We start from the raw sequence: 20,462 nt of genomic DNA on the forward strand, positions 1-20,462 counted from the left end.
GTGCCTTTATCAGCCTCCTATTCAACTCATTGTGCTGAGGAACTCGACTGTCCATAATTTCACAATCCTCTCAGGTCTAACAGTAGTCATCCCAGTAGGGCAGCAGTTTTAGCGGTATGAAGGATGTGCTGAAAAAGTGCAAGTGTTCCAGTCACAGAAATATAAAATTCAAGTGCATATTCATGCCTAGAATCTTTAAAATACACTTTTCTGTCCATTCGGAATAATTTTTAATTTGAAACATCCATGTTCGGTTTCAAACTCAGATGGAACCACCCAGCTGGAACCACCTACTGTACACTCTTAAACATAAACAATAATAATAAAAAAATCCTTTATTGGTTCTCTTTGGTTCCAGTAAGAACCTGTAACATCCATTGAATCTTTCCATTGCACAAAATGTTCTTTACAATGGAAAAATTATTTTCACCAAGGAAAATGGTTATTTTAAGAACTGTTCACTGAAAGGTTCTCTGGGGAACCCAGAATGGTTCTTCTATAGTCGGGGCATCCAGAACATCCTGGAGGACCACTGTTCTACAGGATTTTAACTCCAACCCAAATTAAGCACACCTGAACCAAAGTAATCAAGGTCTTCAGACTCACTAAAAACTACCAGGCAAGTGTGTTGGAGCTAGCTGGAGCTAAACTCAAGATATTGGCCCTCAAGGAGCAGAACTGGACACCCAAGTTCAATGGCATTGCTGCGAAACTTTGGAATTTTTATTTTTAAGAGTGTACTTAATATCTAATTTTACTAAAATAATGATGATAGTACATCTGATTATGTGCCATCCCAAAAGAGAGACTTTAAAATACCTGTAGAGGAGAAAAAAAAGTTCCTGGACAACTGGCGAGGTCTTTGTGGATGGATGGGTTGCATTGACCTTTCCCCAATGGCTTTTTATGCCATATTTTATGTGACAATGTCAGTTCAGTGGCTTACATTGTTTCTCGTCCCATTTTTGACCAACAGAGGGTCGAGGAAAGACATTTAAGGTGCTGGTAGAAGAACCAGGCTCTACAGAGCATGGAGACCTGGACGTCAGACCACAGTGTTCCTCTGCCGGTATGGAGGAGGAGGCAGGACTGTTCCTGGCTTCATACCAGACAGATATTCAGGGTTTTCAGCCACAGCAGTCTTAATGTGGCCATTCTGCTTGTAAAGGAACTTGTTATTGCAGATCACCGAAGAGTCTTGGGAGTTTTGAGGGGTAACCTTGGGCGGAAGGCTTTGCTGCCAATATTCAGGATTGTCAAAGCTATTCTTGTACATCTTGTCCACTAATGCGGTCCCAATCTGGGTGCCCGGTTGCACCGGATGACCCGGTAGGCCCATTGTGCCACCTTTACCAGACTTTGCCAAGTGAAACTGTTGGGGCGAACGATTAGATTTGTTTGGGTGCCCTGGTTGGACTTGATGGCTCACTAGACAGAGCTGGCCTGCTTGTGCTGGCGGGACAGATTTGCTGCCATGATCATGAACCAACTGAACTGAATGGGTATGTTGATCATTTTGTATCATCGGTCCAGGGTGTACCGGCTGAACTGGCGGTATGGCGAAATGAACGTGCGGTCCGTGGCTGTGATGATGGGGTTTTCCCAATTGTGTGATGTGGGGAACATGGGTGCCTTGAGTGTGGGCTGCTGTCGTCACCTGCAATGGGATGGAGACTCCATTTTTCCTTAACATCTCCTGGTTCATGCCGCTGGTGTTGTTGAATGTGTTGAGATAAAGGGGCTCATTGATATACTCGTCTTCACAACTGGGCTTCCCATCAGGGGTGCTATGGTAACCCAGGTTGTCTAGCGCATGAATGTCTTTATTTTTACGCCTTGTTACAAAAGGATTCTCCTCAACAGGGTTCAGATGATCTGCAAAGAAGATAGACATTGACATGGATGTGTATGGACAAATGTGTAAAGATGTCTTGGACACTTTTAATAAATATAATGAAAGTGATGAGGACATTGGGCTATCCAGCTCTAAAAAAGCACTCTGAAACCCATAAAAATCATACAAAATAATTATGAATCATAAACATGGTTCATACAACTTAAGCACTTCTTATCTTCTGAATGGGTTCATTCTTTGATACAATTAAATTAGTTGAAAGGAAATTAGTAGTATGGCCTAGACAGTAAAAAAAAAAAAAAAAAAAAAATATATATATATATATATATATTAAAATAAAATAAAAATATTAATAGACAACTAAATTAATACTAAAAACTTTGGTCCCTATTCATTGTAATTGCATAAAAAATTAACGGTACATTCTTCAAAATGTCTTGATCTAAATTTCACAGATAAAAGAAAGTCATACAGGTTTGGAATGACACAAGGGGGAGTAAACAATCTAATAATAACGGTCCTATCCATAAATTCTAAAATAAATATTTGAGAACATACTTTTGGAGATCTTGTCCTTCATAGGGGACATATAACCATCCTCATCTGTATCTTCCCTCTGTCCTTTCTCTCCTAGTAGGACAGTTGGGTCTGCGCTGTAACGCTGTCCACTGCTGTCCTCTACTGAGTGAGCTGTAGGCTGTTTCTTTAAGCTTCCATTGCAGTGTTGCTCATCTGCTGGGTCCAGACCTGATCTTTGTATACCTGCCGGGACAGAGGGGCCACTTCCTGTAGCAACTGCCTCATGAGGTCGGGATCCTATCACCTCTTCAGGGCACAAACTTCCATCACGATACACAAAAACTTTCTCATAACACAAGAAAAAAAAAAAAAACTAAATTAAAAAAAAAAAAAAAAACATTATAAATAAAAAACAAAAAAAAATACAGTGGGGTCCAAAATTGTGATACCACTAGTGAACCACTACCACTTTTTTTTTTTTTGCTTTTCATAATTCTAAATGTGTTCACACCATCAAAGCTCAAGTTTAAAGTGGTACATTATTGGTACATTTTAAAATGATACAAGATCAAATTTAAAATGAAACAACATCAAAGCTCAAGTTTAAAGTGGTACATTATTGTATGAAGCAGGAAGTGAATTTAATTTTGCCTTTTCTTTTCCTTACTCAGGTGACATGAAAGGCTGTGACCAACTTGGCAATGGAGAGAGTCTATTCAAACAGTAATAATAAAAGCAAGCTGCAGTGGTACTGCTCCACATAGTGTTCAGTGCCAATCTGACCTTGGTTTGACCAAGTTTTTTTTTTTTTCTTGGAAAGAAATTAATACTTTTATTCAGCACAGATGCATTAAATTGATCAAAAGTAAAAGCATATATATTTATATATATTAATTACATTGTTACAAAATATGTGTTACCATGGTGCTTACTTGATTTGCATCTACGTGCGGTCGTGGCATATGGGAAGTGGGAGGAGCATTTAAGGAATGAGGAACCAAGTACTCCTCAGCATCCATCAGGTCATCCAGCTCCTCCTCATCTAGAAGACTCTGGAAGAACTTACTGTGGTTGGGGCTGGGCAGCTTCATGCGATCGTCCCCCTGAGTTGACATATAGTTTTATCCACTGAACTTCAGGAACGTTTCAAAATTTCAAGCAGAGAGAATTTAAGCAATCCCCACCTGTATGACGAGGTATCTCTGAGGGTCACGTGCCATACGGCTGAACTCTGCAGCGAGTTCTTTAAACCGAGGCCGACTATCAGCATCAATCATCCAGCCTGGAGGTGGACAGGCCAACAGTAAATCAGAAATATACAATTCAACTTTTTAAGTAAAATCTTCCTGATTGTATGTCAGTGTAGTTGTATTGTGTGTACATTTTCATATAATAAATAAATATTCTATATATGCATTTTATATATTTGCATATATTGAGTTTGGAATTTGCTTGATCCTAATTAATTCCATTTAATTTACCCTCCAATCTGACACATTACACACATGGAAAGCAATAAAAGTGGATTTCATGCAATAATATTACACTCTCTGAGGTGTTATAATTGTTATGTTGAATCAAATCATAAACGGCAGCTTCCAGTCAAATCTGATTATGACGAACAGATCTAATATTCATGTATTTTCACTTCTTGACTGTGCCAAAACAAATAGAGTGCGAGTGCATAAAGAGAGTTGGATATAACAGTGACAGCAAATACAAGATGAAAGTACCAGATCTGGCTATCGCTTTTTACATTTTACTTCATTAGCACAATGGCCAAGCATAATTTTATTAAAGGGAAAGTACATCATTTCTGTGCCACCAAATGGAGTTGAAAAATAACAACAGGTTTCTGAAACAATTCCTCTACCATTGGTCAATAAAAAGGAAAGCATATACTGTATGAACAGATTAGAGAGTCTCAGAATATGACTCACATTTGACCATCACCATGTAGACGTCTATGGTGCAGATGGGCGGCTGGGGCAAACGCTCGCCCTTCTCCAAGATGTCTGGAATTTCACGTGTGGGAATCCCATCGTAGGGCTTTCCTCCAAACGTCATCAGCTCCCAGATAGTCACCCCTGAATGAATGTGAAACATAGTCCACTGCTAGCTAGCATGATGATAATGAAACTACAGGAGGTGTATGTGAAACGTAAAGAGAACGTGTTGTCTTCAACTTTCAATTTAACTTTCATTACCTTCTAGAAAACAGTATCCCAATTTTATGTTTTATACAAAAGCTTTATACTTCCAACTATGCAAATTTGCATTTAATCCTTAATTTTAAGTGACGTGACATACAGCCAAGTATGGCGCTATCCAAATAGATGCATAAAACGCCAAAAATAGATCTAAATATATAAACAAACAAACAGACAAATAAATAAATAAACAAATAATATACAAATTAAATAATTCATATAAAATAAATGTGAATATGTTAATGTCAATATTAATTATATATAATTGTACATATATATATATATATATATATATATATATATATATATATATATATATATATATATATATATATTGCATAAAACATAAATAAAAATACACTATAGATTGAACTACTAAAACTATTACACAAAATAATAATAAAAAAAATTGTAAAAGGATAAAAATTGTGTAAAATATTATAAAATAACTGTATTTTTTATGAATTTGATCAGAAAAAAAGTAGTAAAACTAAATTTGCTTCACTGTGTCTCTCACCATAGCTCCATACATCACTCTGATGTGTGAACTTCCTGTAGTGAATGCACTCAAGGGCCATCCACTTAATGGGCATCTAGAGTAGAAGAAAAAAAAAAAAGCGCATTTCCATATCAATGCAGCATGACAATTTAGATAGTTTTGATTAGAGGATGTATAATAATGAAGAATACTTTAATTGATTCGGGGAAGGTATAAAATGCAACATTAACTGAGAGGCCCAATGAGAACCATCAAACTTTCACATAAAGGATTTAAGAAAGTTCTTTACAAGAAAAACTGCTGGCTAACACAAATTAATGCTGCTGATTTTCCATAAATCATCTTTGGATTTGATTTGCTTTTACCTTGTAGTGCATTTTGATGCATGTTTCAAACACTGACCTTGCCTCCATCCGCACTGTACTCTTTTTTATCAGTTTTCAGCAGTCGAGCAAGTCCAAAGTCAGTGATCTTAATGTGGTTTGGAGATTTCACCAGGACATTACGGGCCGCGAGGTCCCTGTGCACCAGCCGCCTCTCCTCCAGATACATCATACCCTGCCAAAGAGGGCACAGTCCTGGTTCATATCACACAGCAACAAGTAAAACAGATCATACTGTACCACATTACAGTAAAGTTACTTCACCCTACCTCTCATACAGACCACCACTATACAAATACATCAGGGATTTAAATATAGGCCTGTCAAATTAGATTCCCTTCCTAAAGATAGACAGTAAATTATTGGGACATCTAATCAAAGTTTAATAGCATCTCCTTATTTCTCTTTACCCATGTTCACTTCCATTTTGCTGCTTTGGGTCACTGTGCATTAATACTGATCTTAGTGCCACTACAGAAGTTTGCCTATGATTTATGGCTTTATGTTAATCTTCAATTAAAATGCAACTTCCTGGCCTTTGGGAGGAGAGGGGAGCTGTGCTGGAGGGGTTGTTGAATCTCAGCATATACTTGAAGAAAATCACTGATAGCGAGGTTCAAGGAAATGGACCTGTGGGCTTGTTCTGAGAAGTGCTGAACAGAGCCATGATAGAAATCACTGTGGCCACTCAACGGCACTATGAAGGACAACAACACATGAATTGAGCATTGAGGATGAAGCCGAAGTGAAACTGCAAGAATACTGGCCACTGGAAAAAACACTGTACAAATAATCATTAAAATGTGTTTGTTTGAGTTCTGCTGTGTAATTGCCAATTTTCAGCACAATTACACAATGACAGAATGGATATCCTGCCAACATGTCAATGAATGAAAAAAAAAAGAGAAATGTTGGGTTGCAAGAAACACAAAAAGACTAAATTAAACGGACACAAGGAAGAATCATTTTTATTTATTTTCATTTATATGCACCAATGTAACAATGCATACTAAAAACAGCAAAATATACAATACTTTTTAAAAGTGTGAGGCCAGCAAATGATTTCTTTTATTCAGTAAGCATCTATATAAAGCATCTAAAGCATCTAGATAAATGAGTTCAATTAAAAAGTTACATAAATGCAGACTTACGATCGTACTGACCTTAAACTTTTGACAGTAGTGTATTTTTACTGTTATTTACACACTCACGTATATATATAATATAATATACATGGCACACAGAGACTTCTTGGAACATTTTGAGTAATATTACAAATTAATTAATGCAAATAAATAGTTGAATCAGAGTTGTTATTGGGGACATTTTCAAACTAAAATATATTAATTGAACATACACATTTGCCACATTGAGATCAAACATTCGGTGAAATCTAATAATAAAATAAACAGCATATTAAAATATATGCAATTATAATCTGAATATATAATTCAGCACATGACATGCTTATGTTGACTGCAATTCATTTTTAAGAGCTCTCTAAAAAACGTCACTAACAAAACGTCTTTTTTTTTTAATTAGAAAAAAGTCCTACCAATGAAAAATGATGCTCTTTGCCCTCATAATGGTGCATTTCAAGCATCTCCCAACCAGCCAAAACCTTTGACTAATTCACATCTCTCTGCGAGATGTCATTTGCCAACTTTATATTCCAGAGTCAACAGTTATCGCTGCTCAGAGCTACTTATGCAGCTGTCTGAGAATTTATGTGAACATGCATGAGTCAGACAAGAACCGAGTCAGAAACATTGTGTTAAAATACATTTTTTTTCTGTGATATGGAGAGAGACACTGACCCATCCATCAAACAAAGGCACTACAGACACTGCTTTGAGAGCCGCCACTGCACACATTCTACACACACTCTCTCACATTTACTCCCTCCCTCTCTCAAACACAGTCACGCACACATAAGAAGAAACACAACATATAACTAAGAATATCTTAAGCTATCCATGTAGAACATAACATCTGCTCCAAAACCTACTTTTTCCTCTACTTAATACATGCCTTGGTAGCATCTTCAATGAGTGTCTCATGTCAAGATGAGGCTAAATTCAATCTAATACAGTTTGACAGTTTGATGTTTTATTTGTTGCTTAAATGTACACTACTGTTTTAAAGTTTGAGGTCAGTCATTTTTTATTTTTTTCAAATCATCTCATTTTTCTATGCATTAAACTGATCAAAAGTGACTATACAGACATTTTTAATTACATTTTTAAAGATTTCGTTTTTTTGTCATTTATTCAGAAACATATAAAAAAAACTTTTTGAAAGGTAGTGAATATTAAAGTACTGCTGAGTATCAAAAATACAAAGCATACACATATTGAGTGTCTTTTATATCTTTTATCAAAAATGGTCAGTATTTAAATAAATCTGAATTGTTGATTTCAAGATTCTAGCATCTTAGAATCTCACAGTTAATGTAAACACATAAATTTAACACGGCATCAGTTCAAAACCAAAGGAACCATTAGCAAGTATATACAAGAAATGAAGGATCTATGAAAAGCCTTTTTAGAGCTGTTGAATATAAATATATAGATGAAAAAGAAATGTGAGGGAGATGTTTAACCAAATGCTTTTGTCAGCAGAAACACCACAGGAGGTGGACGTTCTCATGAACGGTATCCAACACTGCAATCTTGAATCTTCCAATATGATCTTCATTCTGGGATCAAGGAAGCTGGATCTAGTGGAATTTGCATTCAAATGATGAGCTTTACTGCTCCCGGCCTCTAATGTTTCTTTCCATACAGAAGCTCTCTATTCAACCAAAGAGATGGGCTAGGCAGTGAGAAGCAGCTCTTTGTGTGTTCAGTTTGACTGAAGTCAGATTAAAGCAAGAGCAAACCCCGTCACAAGCTACCGGCATTTAGTATTACAGGCTTGCAGGCTAGCGTGAGGAGCAGGTCCAAGCGTTGGCGTGACATGCATGTAAACAGTGCAGAGCATTCGAGTAGCATCCCTAACCTCTGTTCTCTTGTTTTTACATCTGCACTACTAAAGGTTAAAGTTTCTCTAAACAAAAGAGAAGAGGCTCCCGCAGTGCCCTATTACAACTCTTTCTAACCCCTGGCATGGGAAATAACAAATATTAGACGTGCATGACCATCGGGGCTTAATTAAAATCAGAGAGCGAAAGCTGCTTCTGAAAAGAAGAGGGAGGGAGAGTGTTTGAATGAAAGAACACAGCGAAAAACATACACTGAATGATGCATTGTGGGTCAGAGGGCAAGGTTTTTGGTAACATAACAATAATGGTAACACTTTATTATAAGGTTTCATTTATTAAAGACGCCCTGTGGTGAATATATATATTGTTTGGATGTCTGTATGCTTTACATATTGCATTCAAAATCTGTATACTGTTTTCACATTCCACAAACTTAATATTTTTCAACTAAAACCTATTGTATATAACTAAAATAATGTATCTGATCAGCAACTTTTCATTAATGAGTGAATGAGAAAAAAATAAAAGTTTTGAATGTTACCATGTTATTACTGCATTATTATTATTATAATTTTTTTATTGAAATACTTGATCATTTAAAATTATTGTGATGCTTTTATCAGCTGTCTGGACTCTTATTCTGACGACACCCATTCACTGCAGAGGATCCAATGGTGAGTAACCAATGGAATGCTAAATTTCTCCCAAGAAAAAAAAAACAAAACAAAAAAGACAAACTGATCTAAATCTTGGATGGCGTGAGGGTGAGTAAATATTCAGCAAATTAATTTTTTTGGCTGAACTATTCTTTTAATGCATAACTATTTGATCAGACCTCTCACATCTGCATGCAATCTAGTTTATTCACTACACTGGCATTGCAAGAGGGATACACACTCACAAACTCTCTTCAGCTCTACATTGCAAATCTACACGCACAACAATGTTGTCAGTTTCCTTGATGTGTTATGGAGGAGGTGGATAACAGGACTACATACTGTCTGAAAAGCTGTAGTGCGTGGGCAGTACAGGAGGTTCATCAGACAACATGGTATAATTTGTGATAAATACACAGGAGCGGTGTCCATCACACACTGCTGGAACAAAGACAATGATGACTAACTGCGTCACACTCCACAAAGAAAAAAATGGTGTCTTTTCTGCTAAGCCTCAAACCCATGAATGTTTGCAGCTAGCTGGCCAAAGAAGATGCGCAAACATCATTTGTTATTTATGAAAACTCAAGACTGAACTTGATGCTGTTTGCTTCATACATGATCAATCCAGTTTTCAAGCATCAACACAAAATCAACTTCAACCTTCATTTTCACGCAGTGTCTACACTGTTTTTAATTTACTAAGTACTAAGTACTAAAGTACTAAGTTTTAATAGTACTTTAATGACAATATTGCATTATACATGAAGCCATATATATATATATATATATATATATATATATATATATATATATATATATATATATATATATATATATATATAAATGCAGCCTTGGTGATACTGTATAAAAGACATCTTGCAAAAACAGAAAAAAATAAATAAAAAATAATTACTAAGTGAAAAGTGAAAGTGATGTGACGTGACATATAGTCAAGAATGGTGACCCATAATCAGAATTCGTGCTCTGCATTTAACCCATACAAAGTGCACAGACCGTGAACACACACCCGGAGCAGTAGGCAGCCATTTATGCTGCCCGCTAAATGTATGCAGTGATGATAACTTGCTCTTTTCCAATAAATCTCAAATTCTCAAATCTCAAATCTCAAATCTCAAAATCTGGAACATGAAAGACAAATTTGTTACAGTACTTAAGTATTTTTTGGAAGTATCTGTACTTGAGTTTTTATATTTCAGCCAACTTTTATTTTTACTCCACTACGTTTACTTCCTAATTAAAATGTTATATTCTTTTTTGAAATATATATATTATTATAATTTGTGATGAAAATCTGTGAGGGGCCTCAGAAGCCTCAGAATGAACTAGAATTATTGCAATAGCAGCAAGTTTCGGCAAAACTAATTTAAATAATTTAAAGCGGAAACCACTGCATGATGTATTCAGATACATGCTTCCATTTGTCGCATATGTACTGATTTTTCAAATTACAAATTCTGTTATGCACCAGATTTTACACTCTACACAACCTCTTTTCCTTTAATCTGGAACATGAAAGACAAATTGAAAGTAAATGTAATGTACGTATTATCATAAACTGAATGACAGTGCATGCAATGTATTACAATCAGATTTCAATTTTAGACTGAAAAAGACATGCCTTAAAACCACATCTGTGAAAAATTATGAAAATAGACAAATTTTCAAAAGCCAATGTGTTATGAAAGACAGACAGACAGAAAGAAAGATGTTCACATAAAACTATTTATAGCTGGCTAAAGCACAGTTGGCTAAATCCCAGGCAGTCCTATGAGGCTGAAATCAGATGAGTGAATGGAAAAACATCCGCATAAAAATATTAGTATTATTTCAGTACTGGATCAAGATTTCTTCCTTTGCCCACATCTTCAAAAGCAAATATTACTAAATCATTCATGAGCACAGAGTCCCATCAGCTGCAGGCGGCTTGAATTAGCCCAGTTCACTCCTATCTGTGATAAGGACACCTCAGCTCTTTTCATAGTCAACCATTTTGAAATGAATGATCCAATCAGACCTTCAATCCTCCACATCCAAACTCCACACATCTATTAGTGAGGCGGATACCTTGTGGTAATTGGAGGGTTTCAGAGGCTTTCTGCATTTTCCAGAGTGATCAGCAGGCTGAATGAATGCACTTATTCAGCTTGGATTAGGGATTGTTTGAGAGGTGATGGAAAAAATGAATGCCAGCTTTTAACAGCATATACATAAAAGACGATTTAAAATAAATAAATATACAAACAGAAAGGCTTATTAACAAACAATATGTCTAAATTGAATTGAGGACAGAAAAATCTGAAAAAAGGATTGGGAGACTTGCTGCCCCACTAGTGAGTTGCATTTGCTCAGCTAGAAAACAACATATGCATTAGTGGATGTCTTAAAGGAATAGAATATTTGCTGAAAATGTACTCTCCCAGGCCATCTTTTTTTTTTTTCAGCAGAACAGATTTGGAGAAATGTATCATCACATCCCTTGGATGGATTTTTTTTTTTTTTTTTTTTTTAATGACATATGCAGCTTTTCACTTCACAATACATCAGTTGATTTACTGGAGATGTGTGGATTACTTGTGGATTATTGTGAGGTTTTTATCAGCTGTTTGGTCTCTCATTCTGATGGCACCCATGCACTGCAGAGGATCCATTGGTGAGCAAGTGATGTAATGCTACATTTCTGCAAATCTGTTCTGATGAAGAAACAAACTCATCTACATCCTTGATAGCCTGAAGGTGAGTACATTTTCAGTACATTTTTATCTTAGGGTAAACTATTCTTTAAGATATGAAAGAGGAAACTTTGCAATGTCAATCCTACATGAAAGTAAATTGCTTCATGAAAGAAAACACCACGCCTCTTAGTGTTGCAATGAAAAATACCAAAACTGAAAATCTTCACTAGGGGATGAATAAGATATAAGAACTGAACATGATTAGCTAATAGTCTAAATGAAAGTGAAAAGTGAAAGTGACGTGACATACAGTCAAGTATGGTCACGCATACTCAGAATTCGAGCTCTGCATTTAACCCATCCAAAGTGCACACACATAGCACACATTTATATATATATATATATATATATATATATATATATATATATATATTAGTGCTGTCAAATGATTAATTGCAAATAATCACGTCCAAAATAAAATATTTGTTTACATAATATATGTGTGTGTACTGTGTCTATTTATTATGTATATATAAATACACACACATCCATGTTACATTTTGAAAATATTTAAATGTATATACATTTATATATTTATATTCATATAATTTATATTATATATAATATATTTAATATATAAACATAACATATTTTTCTTAAATGTATACATGCATGTGTTTGTAATTGTATATACATAATAAATATACACAGTACACATACATATAGTATGTAAACAAAAACTTTTATTTTGGATGTGATTAATCGTGATTAATCATTTGACAGCACTAATATATATATTCATATATATAATATATATATATATATATATATATATATATATATAATACTGTAAACATATATATATATATATATAAATAGCTTGAGTAGCAAGATTGACTTTTACTCAAGTAATATTCTAAACGGTGACTTTAAATTCTACCAAAGTAATTTACTGGTAATATATCTGTACTTTTACTTGAGTATGGCTTGCAGGTACTTTATACACCACTGATTTTGGTATTGTTTTTTTCCTGGCAGAGAAGTGCTAGATGCTGGGAATTATTCAAATGACACCCATCATCTGATAGAGGGTATCACTTTAGATGCCAAGTTAGCTTTGAAATATGCAAATGGATCTACCACAGCCACACACTTTATCCACAGAGAGACAGATGATGTTAGAAACCACATATTACAGCACTCTTTTATCCATCCTGCAATGCTAAATCAATTTTGTAATTGTGATGATTTTTAAATTAGTCAAGATATATGCAAAATTATGATATGATCATTCCAAATATCCTTTTCAGATTGATCTATTTTAAAGGGATACTCCACCCCAAAATGAAAATTTTGTCATTAATCACTTACCCCCATGTCGTTCCAAACCCATAAAAGCTTTGTTCGTCTTTGGAACACAATTTAAGATATTTTGGATGAAAACCGTGAGGCTTGTGACTGTCTCTTCATAACGTTACCGTTGAACCACTGATGGCAGATGGACTATTCTGACGATGTTTTTCATACTTTTCTGGTCCTTGTCAGTGTATTTCACTTGGCAGTCTATGGGACAGTCACAAGTCTCCCGGTTTTCATCCAAAATATCTTAAATTGTGTTCCGAAGACGAACAAAGCTTCTATGGGTTTGGAAAAACATGGGGGTAAGTGATTAATGACAAAATTTTCATTCTGGGGTGGAGTATTCCTTTAAAAGAATAAAGTATTTTGAGAAATAGAATAATAACAACTAAAGTAATATTATGAGATGTAAAGTCAAAATTCCATTTTTTTCCCCCCCAAAACTGCCTTTATGTGATCACAGCTATACTGTATATATATGCTGAAATACAGTATATCATAAAATGTTATTAATCGCTCTGACGGCCATGCTGTTTTTTCAGCAGCCATTACTCAGTCTTGAGTCTGTGCTGATGTGACTAATTCAGATGTTGTATTCTCAGACAAAAGATGCTAAGTAAATAAGCAATGCTATAAAAGATGACACTATAGTATACTGTAGATGAAAAAGGAATCAGTCTGAAGTAAGTGAAATTCGGAAACTAAAAATACTGTTATTCAACTTAAATATCTTGCAACATAGCAGGTGCCAAAATCAGTCTCCTCTCTTACTGGCATCTAACTCTCTCTTCACCTTAGCTGTCATGTTCCCCGGGTCTAGGCGTGACAAAGCAACAGGTCTGGAAATTCACTCACAATAAAATAAGTCTCTAGTTTTTCCAAGAACACAGCAGGAGGAGGAGCCCACGCCCTTGCACTACATGCAGGTTCTGTACAACAGAGGAACACAACGCAAAGATCTAAACAGAAAAGGCAGGAATCACAGGTCACTGGGTGAACACAGCAGGGTTTTCTAATGGACGATTGAAGGGATTAATATCCTGAGGACCGCAGCAGGTGATAAATCAAACACAGATTCAACCTTAAACTTGCTAGCTACTCTGAGAGATGACATGCTGGTAAACAATCTCAAACTGCTCAGTGATTGTGGCTCTTGAATGAGGGCAAGTGGACTGTATCTGTGTAACACAGAGGGCAATATATATATGCTGGAACAATTTAAAGTGCTTAGTGGGAGTAGTTAAAACAAATTAAGTTTTAACAAAAAATGCTTTGCAACATCTATCTATCTATCTATCTATCTATCTATCTATCTATCTATCTATCTATCTATCTATCTATCTATCTATCTATCTATCTATCTATCTATCTATCTATCTATCTATCTATCTATCTATCTTCATTATTTGAGACAATGTTTTTCAAAGAAAATGTTCAAAAACACACTTGTTCATGGGAACTCCTACCTTTGCGATCTGCACACACCAGTTGAGCAGCAGCTGGGAGCCGATGTTCTCCTGGTGTTCATGTACGTAGTCCAGCAGGCAGCCGTGGGGCATGAGCTGAGTTACCAGCTGAATAGTGGGACTCAAGCAGACCCCCAAAAGACGCACTAGATGAGGATGCTCCATGCTGGCCATGATCAGCGCCTCCTAGAAGACAAAAACAGAAAGACTGTAAATGTGCTGTTTTCATCAACAGGGTTTATCGTCAAGTATCGCAAAATACAATACATATTGGGCAACCAAATTAAAACCATGATTTAAAACCCCTTCAAAACCACAAGAGAGGCCCAATATGCCTGCAGGAGAAGGTTTGAATCTGCAGTTTCACTTTCAATCTCTCTCGCACCTCACAGAAACAACCGAGAAACTTAGCACACACTGGCACATCACAAAGCATACTAAGAGAAAACAGCTTAAAGGTCACAGGTTTAATTTAAAACGCTCGCCTTTAAACTTTCCTTTATATTATTCACAATTTTAATATACAAAAAAGAAAGTGTGTACAGTTACACTGTCCAACAGCTTAGGGTCAGTATATTAAATGTTTATTTATATTTTTACATTTATTCAGTAGGGATTGATTAAACTGAATAAAAACAACAGCAACGGGATTCTACTTTTCCAATAAGGCTGTTCTTTTGAAATGTCAATTTGTCAAAGAATCCTGAAACAGACTTCTTTCGAAATCTTACCAACCCCAAACTTTTACTTTTACTATAGTGTACGCTTATGGAATAATGCAAATGCAGAAAGCAATTTCAAAATAAGCCTGAAAATAAGTCTCATTCATGTGAACAGCATTGTTAACAATGTTAAGCTATCAAGTCAAAGGCCATATAGCCTTAAAAGCAATAGCCTAAGCTGGTTAGTTACATTATATTCATCTAATTTTAAACATACACAATAATGCATGTAATTTCCAGAAATGATTGTGTCGGTTATTTGATTAGCACTGTTTTTGGAAAAAGACATTTTCAGTAAATCCGCTCCCTTGCAATTTTTATTTTTCAAATGATGGTAAAAAGTAAAGTAAGGTTTAATTGTAAATTACTCACATCCATAAACTCCACATTGGCTTTTGGTCCTGTGCTTTCATTGAGTATCTTTATGGCCACTGGAATCTTCACAGTTTCTCCTTCTGGAACCCAGATTCCTTATAAAGAAGATGGCAGCGGAAGTCAATTACATGTTAACTTGTAAAAAAAAAAAAACATATTGTTGAGGAAACACATAAAACACACAAATCATAAACGTTAATGTATTACCTTGTAAACAGTGCCAAAGGCTCCTGTTCCCAAGATCTTGACCCTCTTAAGCTCTGTCTCTTTAAGTATACGCAACTGTGCCTGGTTGGGCGCTGTGCCGCTTGGCGTTAAAGGCTCCACCAGCTGCTCAAAAGACATAATCGACATCAAAATCACTCAACATAATCACAAATTCATACATAACTACAATGTCTACTTCAGTTTGATCCACCAGCCACAGGTTAGCCCTATAATGGACTCATGCTCTGTCTAATTTCATTATTGTCATCATGTATGAATGTCATGTATAAAAAGCCTGGGTTTTGCCTATTTTAAATTTTCAGTTTGCATTGCTCAGTCTTTGATTTCCCTTCTTTGCTTCTCGAGTTAAGCGTCTGTTTATACAGAGATTCTTTCAGTGACATTATTTAACTTGACTCACCATTTCTTGGCTGATCTTTAGACTTATCAAGAGGTTATTGGTATTGCTTATAATCCCAAACCAATTTCCAAGTTCATATGCCTTCATCAGAGATTTCAAAACTAGATGTCTGTATTGAAATCATTCAAAACCACAATGCCCATTTGACAATACACCTCACTTTTAAAGACCGCTGAAAAATATAAAACATTTCTTTTACTTTATTTACAGTTACATTCTTTGTCTGTTTTCATTGGCTTTGCCACTAAAACACTTCCAAATTACAACACCTTTAAAAACATGCACAATTTAGCTGATAGAGTTTTTTTTACAATTACAAAGTGCTATTCATATCACTCCTCAGTGGTTGCCCATCTCATCATGTATTCAGTTCAAAATACTTCTTTAACCTTCAAGGCTTTTCATAGTCTTGAACCTCATTATCTATGTGAGCTACTGCATCCAAATATTCCCACACGTCCGCTCTGGACCTCTGAGTTCAGATTGCTACTTTTCCCTAGATTTCAACCCTTTTATATGGGCGACAGATCTTTACTTGTTAAGGCAGTTCACTTTCATTGACACTTTCCAGTATCTTTTCATTTTCACCTTTAAACCTCAACTAATAACTTTCATAATATTAATCCTCAATCTCCTAAATTCTCATTATTTTCTGAAGGCTCTGATGAGTTTTCCCTCTACTGATTGCAAAGACCACTAGAAAACCACCATTTATATAAATACCTAATTTCTATATAGCTTATTATTAATCCTGATCAAAAAAAACAAAAAAACAAAACAAACAAACAAAAAAAAACAAAAAAACAAAACAAACAAACAAACAAAAAAAAAAAACAACCTGAAACAATGGATTTATCTGCAAGAAGTAAATACTGACACATTAGATCAACTTGGTGCTCTAAACTCCTTAACACCTAACAGAACTGCAGATTCCATAATATTGACTTAAATTTTTATATCAAATGCACACACTCACACACATACTGGCTGCAGAACATTTTGAAGTACTTTCATAAGTTTCCATTTAAGGATCTGAAAATGATCTCCATTATTCCATTTGAGGTTTCCCGCCATTGAAGTGAAAGAGGCACTTTCAAATGGAAAATTGAGACTGGCTATAGACCCCACAGACCCATCAATGCACCACCACAACAATTTCACTGGCCAGTTTTCTGTCTGATTTTTTTTTTTTTTTTTTTGCATCTCATGAGACCATATGTTTTTCATATTAATTCTCTGCAACCAAATTATTCAAAATCATTTTAATTTTTAGCTCTCACCTCTGTTTCCAGGAAACGGCGTAAAGCTCTTTTCTTCTTGATGCTCTTCCGTCGGAAAAAGATAGCAAATCCGAGGGCCACAATTACGACCACAAACATCCCCCCAATCACCCCAGCTGCAATCAGAGGAGTCCTGGAGGAAAATGCAATGATTTAAAACATATAACATAACATATTGTTAGAACAATTCAGAGTAAATAAAATACTGCTTTGTTTTTAAGGGAAATGGCATTATTGATGCAATCACAACCACAGCTCTACTTACTGTCATATTATTTTTCTGTTAATATTATAAAAATGAGAAAAAGTGTTAACTCTCAGTAAAAACCTGAACTTTTAAGAAGGACCAATGCTTTTCCAGAAATAGTGCCAGGTTTTTTTTTTTTTTTTTTTTCAAATCAAAACACCTAATTATTACATATTCAAATTAACTTAATAATACACTAAATTGTCAACAAAGGTATGAAAAGCTTCTTGTTGGAAGAAGAAGAAGAAGAAGAAGAAGAAGAAGAAGAAGAAGAAGAAGAAGAAGAAGAAGAAGAAGAAGAAGAAGAAACTATGTGGAAAGATTCTGTAATGTGTTGTTTGTATTAAATTTATTGATTATTAGTTTCCTGAAATGAAGTGTTAGAAATTTAGTTATGAAATACTTTGCTTTTGACCTTCATATAGTATATTATTTATATAAACTTAAAATCAGTGGCAAGAACGGTATGAAAGCAAAAGAAAACATCAAGGTGTTTACCTGTCCAGCATCCCAATACAATCTTGGATCTGGGGTCCAGTACACCTATGACACAGACAAGATAGAAAGTAATAATTAAAATAACACTACTTTAATAGAGTGCTACTAATGATAATGATGATGATGATGATGGTTTATTAGTTCACGTACACTACTTTTCATAAATTTGCTGTCAGTAAGATTTTATTTATTTTTTTAAACAAAAACATTTTTTTTAAACAAAACACTTTTACTTTGTTACAAAATAAATGCTGTTCTGGTATCAAAGCTTCCATAAAAATATTACTGTATGCAGCACATTTGTTTTTAACATTTATAATAACGATAAATGTTTCTTGAGCAGTGAATCAGCATACTAGTATGATTTCTGAACTGAAGAGTTCCAGGCTGGGGTAATGATGCTAAAAATTCAGCTTTGTATCAAAGGAATAGACTACATTTTAAAATATATTAAAATACAAAACAGCTATTTCAATTTTTAAATAAAATAAATGTAAATTAAAACAATTTTTTTTTAAATAGCTAACTAATCCCAAGCTAATGTATATCACTCGCTTATGATGATAAATGTGCACAAGGTTAACTGTTGATCTACATTGTCATCTCTAGCATTAACCACTCTTATGAGCTTAAGTGTAGCCTGAAATGATCTCCAGAGCTCTACATACAGGAATAAGACATGTTGGAGTGCTGTGACAGTGGTGACTGGGTTCAGTAATCACAGAAAACAGTGCTGAAGAGCGCATGCCTGACAGTAACCAGCGGCGATGACTGTCACCCACGAGATGAAGGGCTAGTGAGCGCTTTGTTATGGTGTCCTAGAGCATTGCAAGAGCTTTGATTTGAGAGCCAAGACAGACCAGAATAAAGCAGAGGTTCATACTGGGTGGATGTTTCTAGTGTGTCCATGTGCAGTATGATCTGCCTCAGATCTACAGGATGTGACACCGAAGGCCTCTGGAACTGCACCCGAATTCACCAACCCGCTGGGCAGTTAAAGTTTAGATTTATGGGACTTCCAAGATGAAACTAAGAGATAGAACTGCCTAGAGCAGGAATAGTGAACTTTGGAAAGCTCAGGGGCCACAAAGAAGGATCCTTCAGCCTCAAAGGCAGCACTTATATTTTATTTAGCAATTCTTTGATATAAAGGTCAGCAGGATTCTGTATGTGTGGCATGTGTTATGATCAAATCATATTATGAATTTTTTGATTATTTGTACAGGTATATCATATATCATACAATTATTGTCTTTCTTATTTGTAAAGCAAATTATTCATAACAAATTAATGATAATTCAGATATTCTCACAATAATAATAAAAAAACGTCACGTAATATAGCATGTAACACTTGAGTTAATAGATTTTTTTTTGTAAAAGGAAAGAAAAAATAGAAAAATGTATGGACGTATGGCCTTTTTTACTGTTTATATTAATAATATAATATATTGTAACTTTGCTTTAATAGGTTATATGTAAATAAAGCTTCAAACACACTTCTGTTCAAAACGTTGACGTCAAAAGAAGTTAAATAAATAAATTATTACTTTTATTTAGCAAGTTCACAATAAATTTATCAGAAGTGACAGTAAGTATATTCTGAAATAATATTAATATATTTTGTCAAATAATGCAGCTTTGGTGAGCATCAGACATTACTTTCAAGAACAGTAAAAAAAAATTACAGAATTTTGAACAGTAGTGTAATTGGGATAATCCATGTTTTATGCTGCTGTAAACACCATCAAAAGCATTTACTGCTTTATCCTGATCCTTATTAACAAGGCAAGAATCTTGGTAAGATGTTTCTAATGTAATTACTGCAGTTGCCATGACAATGATAAAATCACATGGCCTCAATAGGCTCTGTGTGTTGAGTAGCGCTGGCCTGGAGGAAAAGACAAACACACACACATGCAGAAACCTACCCCTGGGTGCAGTTGGGGTGGCAAGGATGGCACTCGTTGTTGGTCTCAGCATATTTGAAGATGAAGCTGTTTGCCCCCTGCAGACCATCAGGGCATTTCTCCACACAGTTGGGTCCATCTTTGAGATGCAAGCACTTCACACAGTGATCTGGACCC

General features: G+C 35.1%; 1 protein-coding gene across 1 annotated transcript in view; it reads right to left on the reverse strand.

Annotated features, from left to right (window-relative positions):
- Window positions 1–320: 320 nt before the first annotated feature.
- LOC109090263 (receptor tyrosine-protein kinase erbB-4-like) overlaps window positions 321–20,462 on the reverse strand; it is a 145,961-nt gene continuing 125,819 nt past the window's right edge. The window contains exons 15-27 of the mRNA XM_042716970.1: window positions 20,307–20,461; window positions 18,377–18,421; window positions 17,632–17,764; window positions 15,931–16,053; window positions 15,721–15,819; window positions 14,627–14,812; window positions 5,486–5,641; window positions 5,102–5,177; window positions 4,315–4,461; window positions 3,559–3,656; window positions 3,307–3,477; window positions 2,414–2,720; window positions 321–1,875 (exon numbers count right to left, since the gene is read on the reverse strand). Coding sequence (XP_042572904.1) covers window positions 1,046–1,875; window positions 2,414–2,720; window positions 3,307–3,477; window positions 3,559–3,656; window positions 4,315–4,461; window positions 5,102–5,177; window positions 5,486–5,641; window positions 14,627–14,812; window positions 15,721–15,819; window positions 15,931–16,053; window positions 17,632–17,764; window positions 18,377–18,421; window positions 20,307–20,461 — 2,526 coding nt within the window. The 3' untranslated portion in view covers window positions 321–1,045. The remainder of the gene's footprint in view (window positions 1,876–2,413; window positions 2,721–3,306; window positions 3,478–3,558; window positions 3,657–4,314; window positions 4,462–5,101; window positions 5,178–5,485; window positions 5,642–14,626; window positions 14,813–15,720; window positions 15,820–15,930; window positions 16,054–17,631; window positions 17,765–18,376; window positions 18,422–20,306; window position 20,462) is intronic.

This window comes from Cyprinus carpio, chromosome B1, assembly GCF_018340385.1.
Source record: "Cyprinus carpio isolate SPL01 chromosome B1, ASM1834038v1, whole genome shotgun sequence".
Classification (NCBI taxonomy): domain Eukaryota; kingdom Metazoa; phylum Chordata; class Actinopteri; order Cypriniformes; family Cyprinidae; genus Cyprinus; species Cyprinus carpio.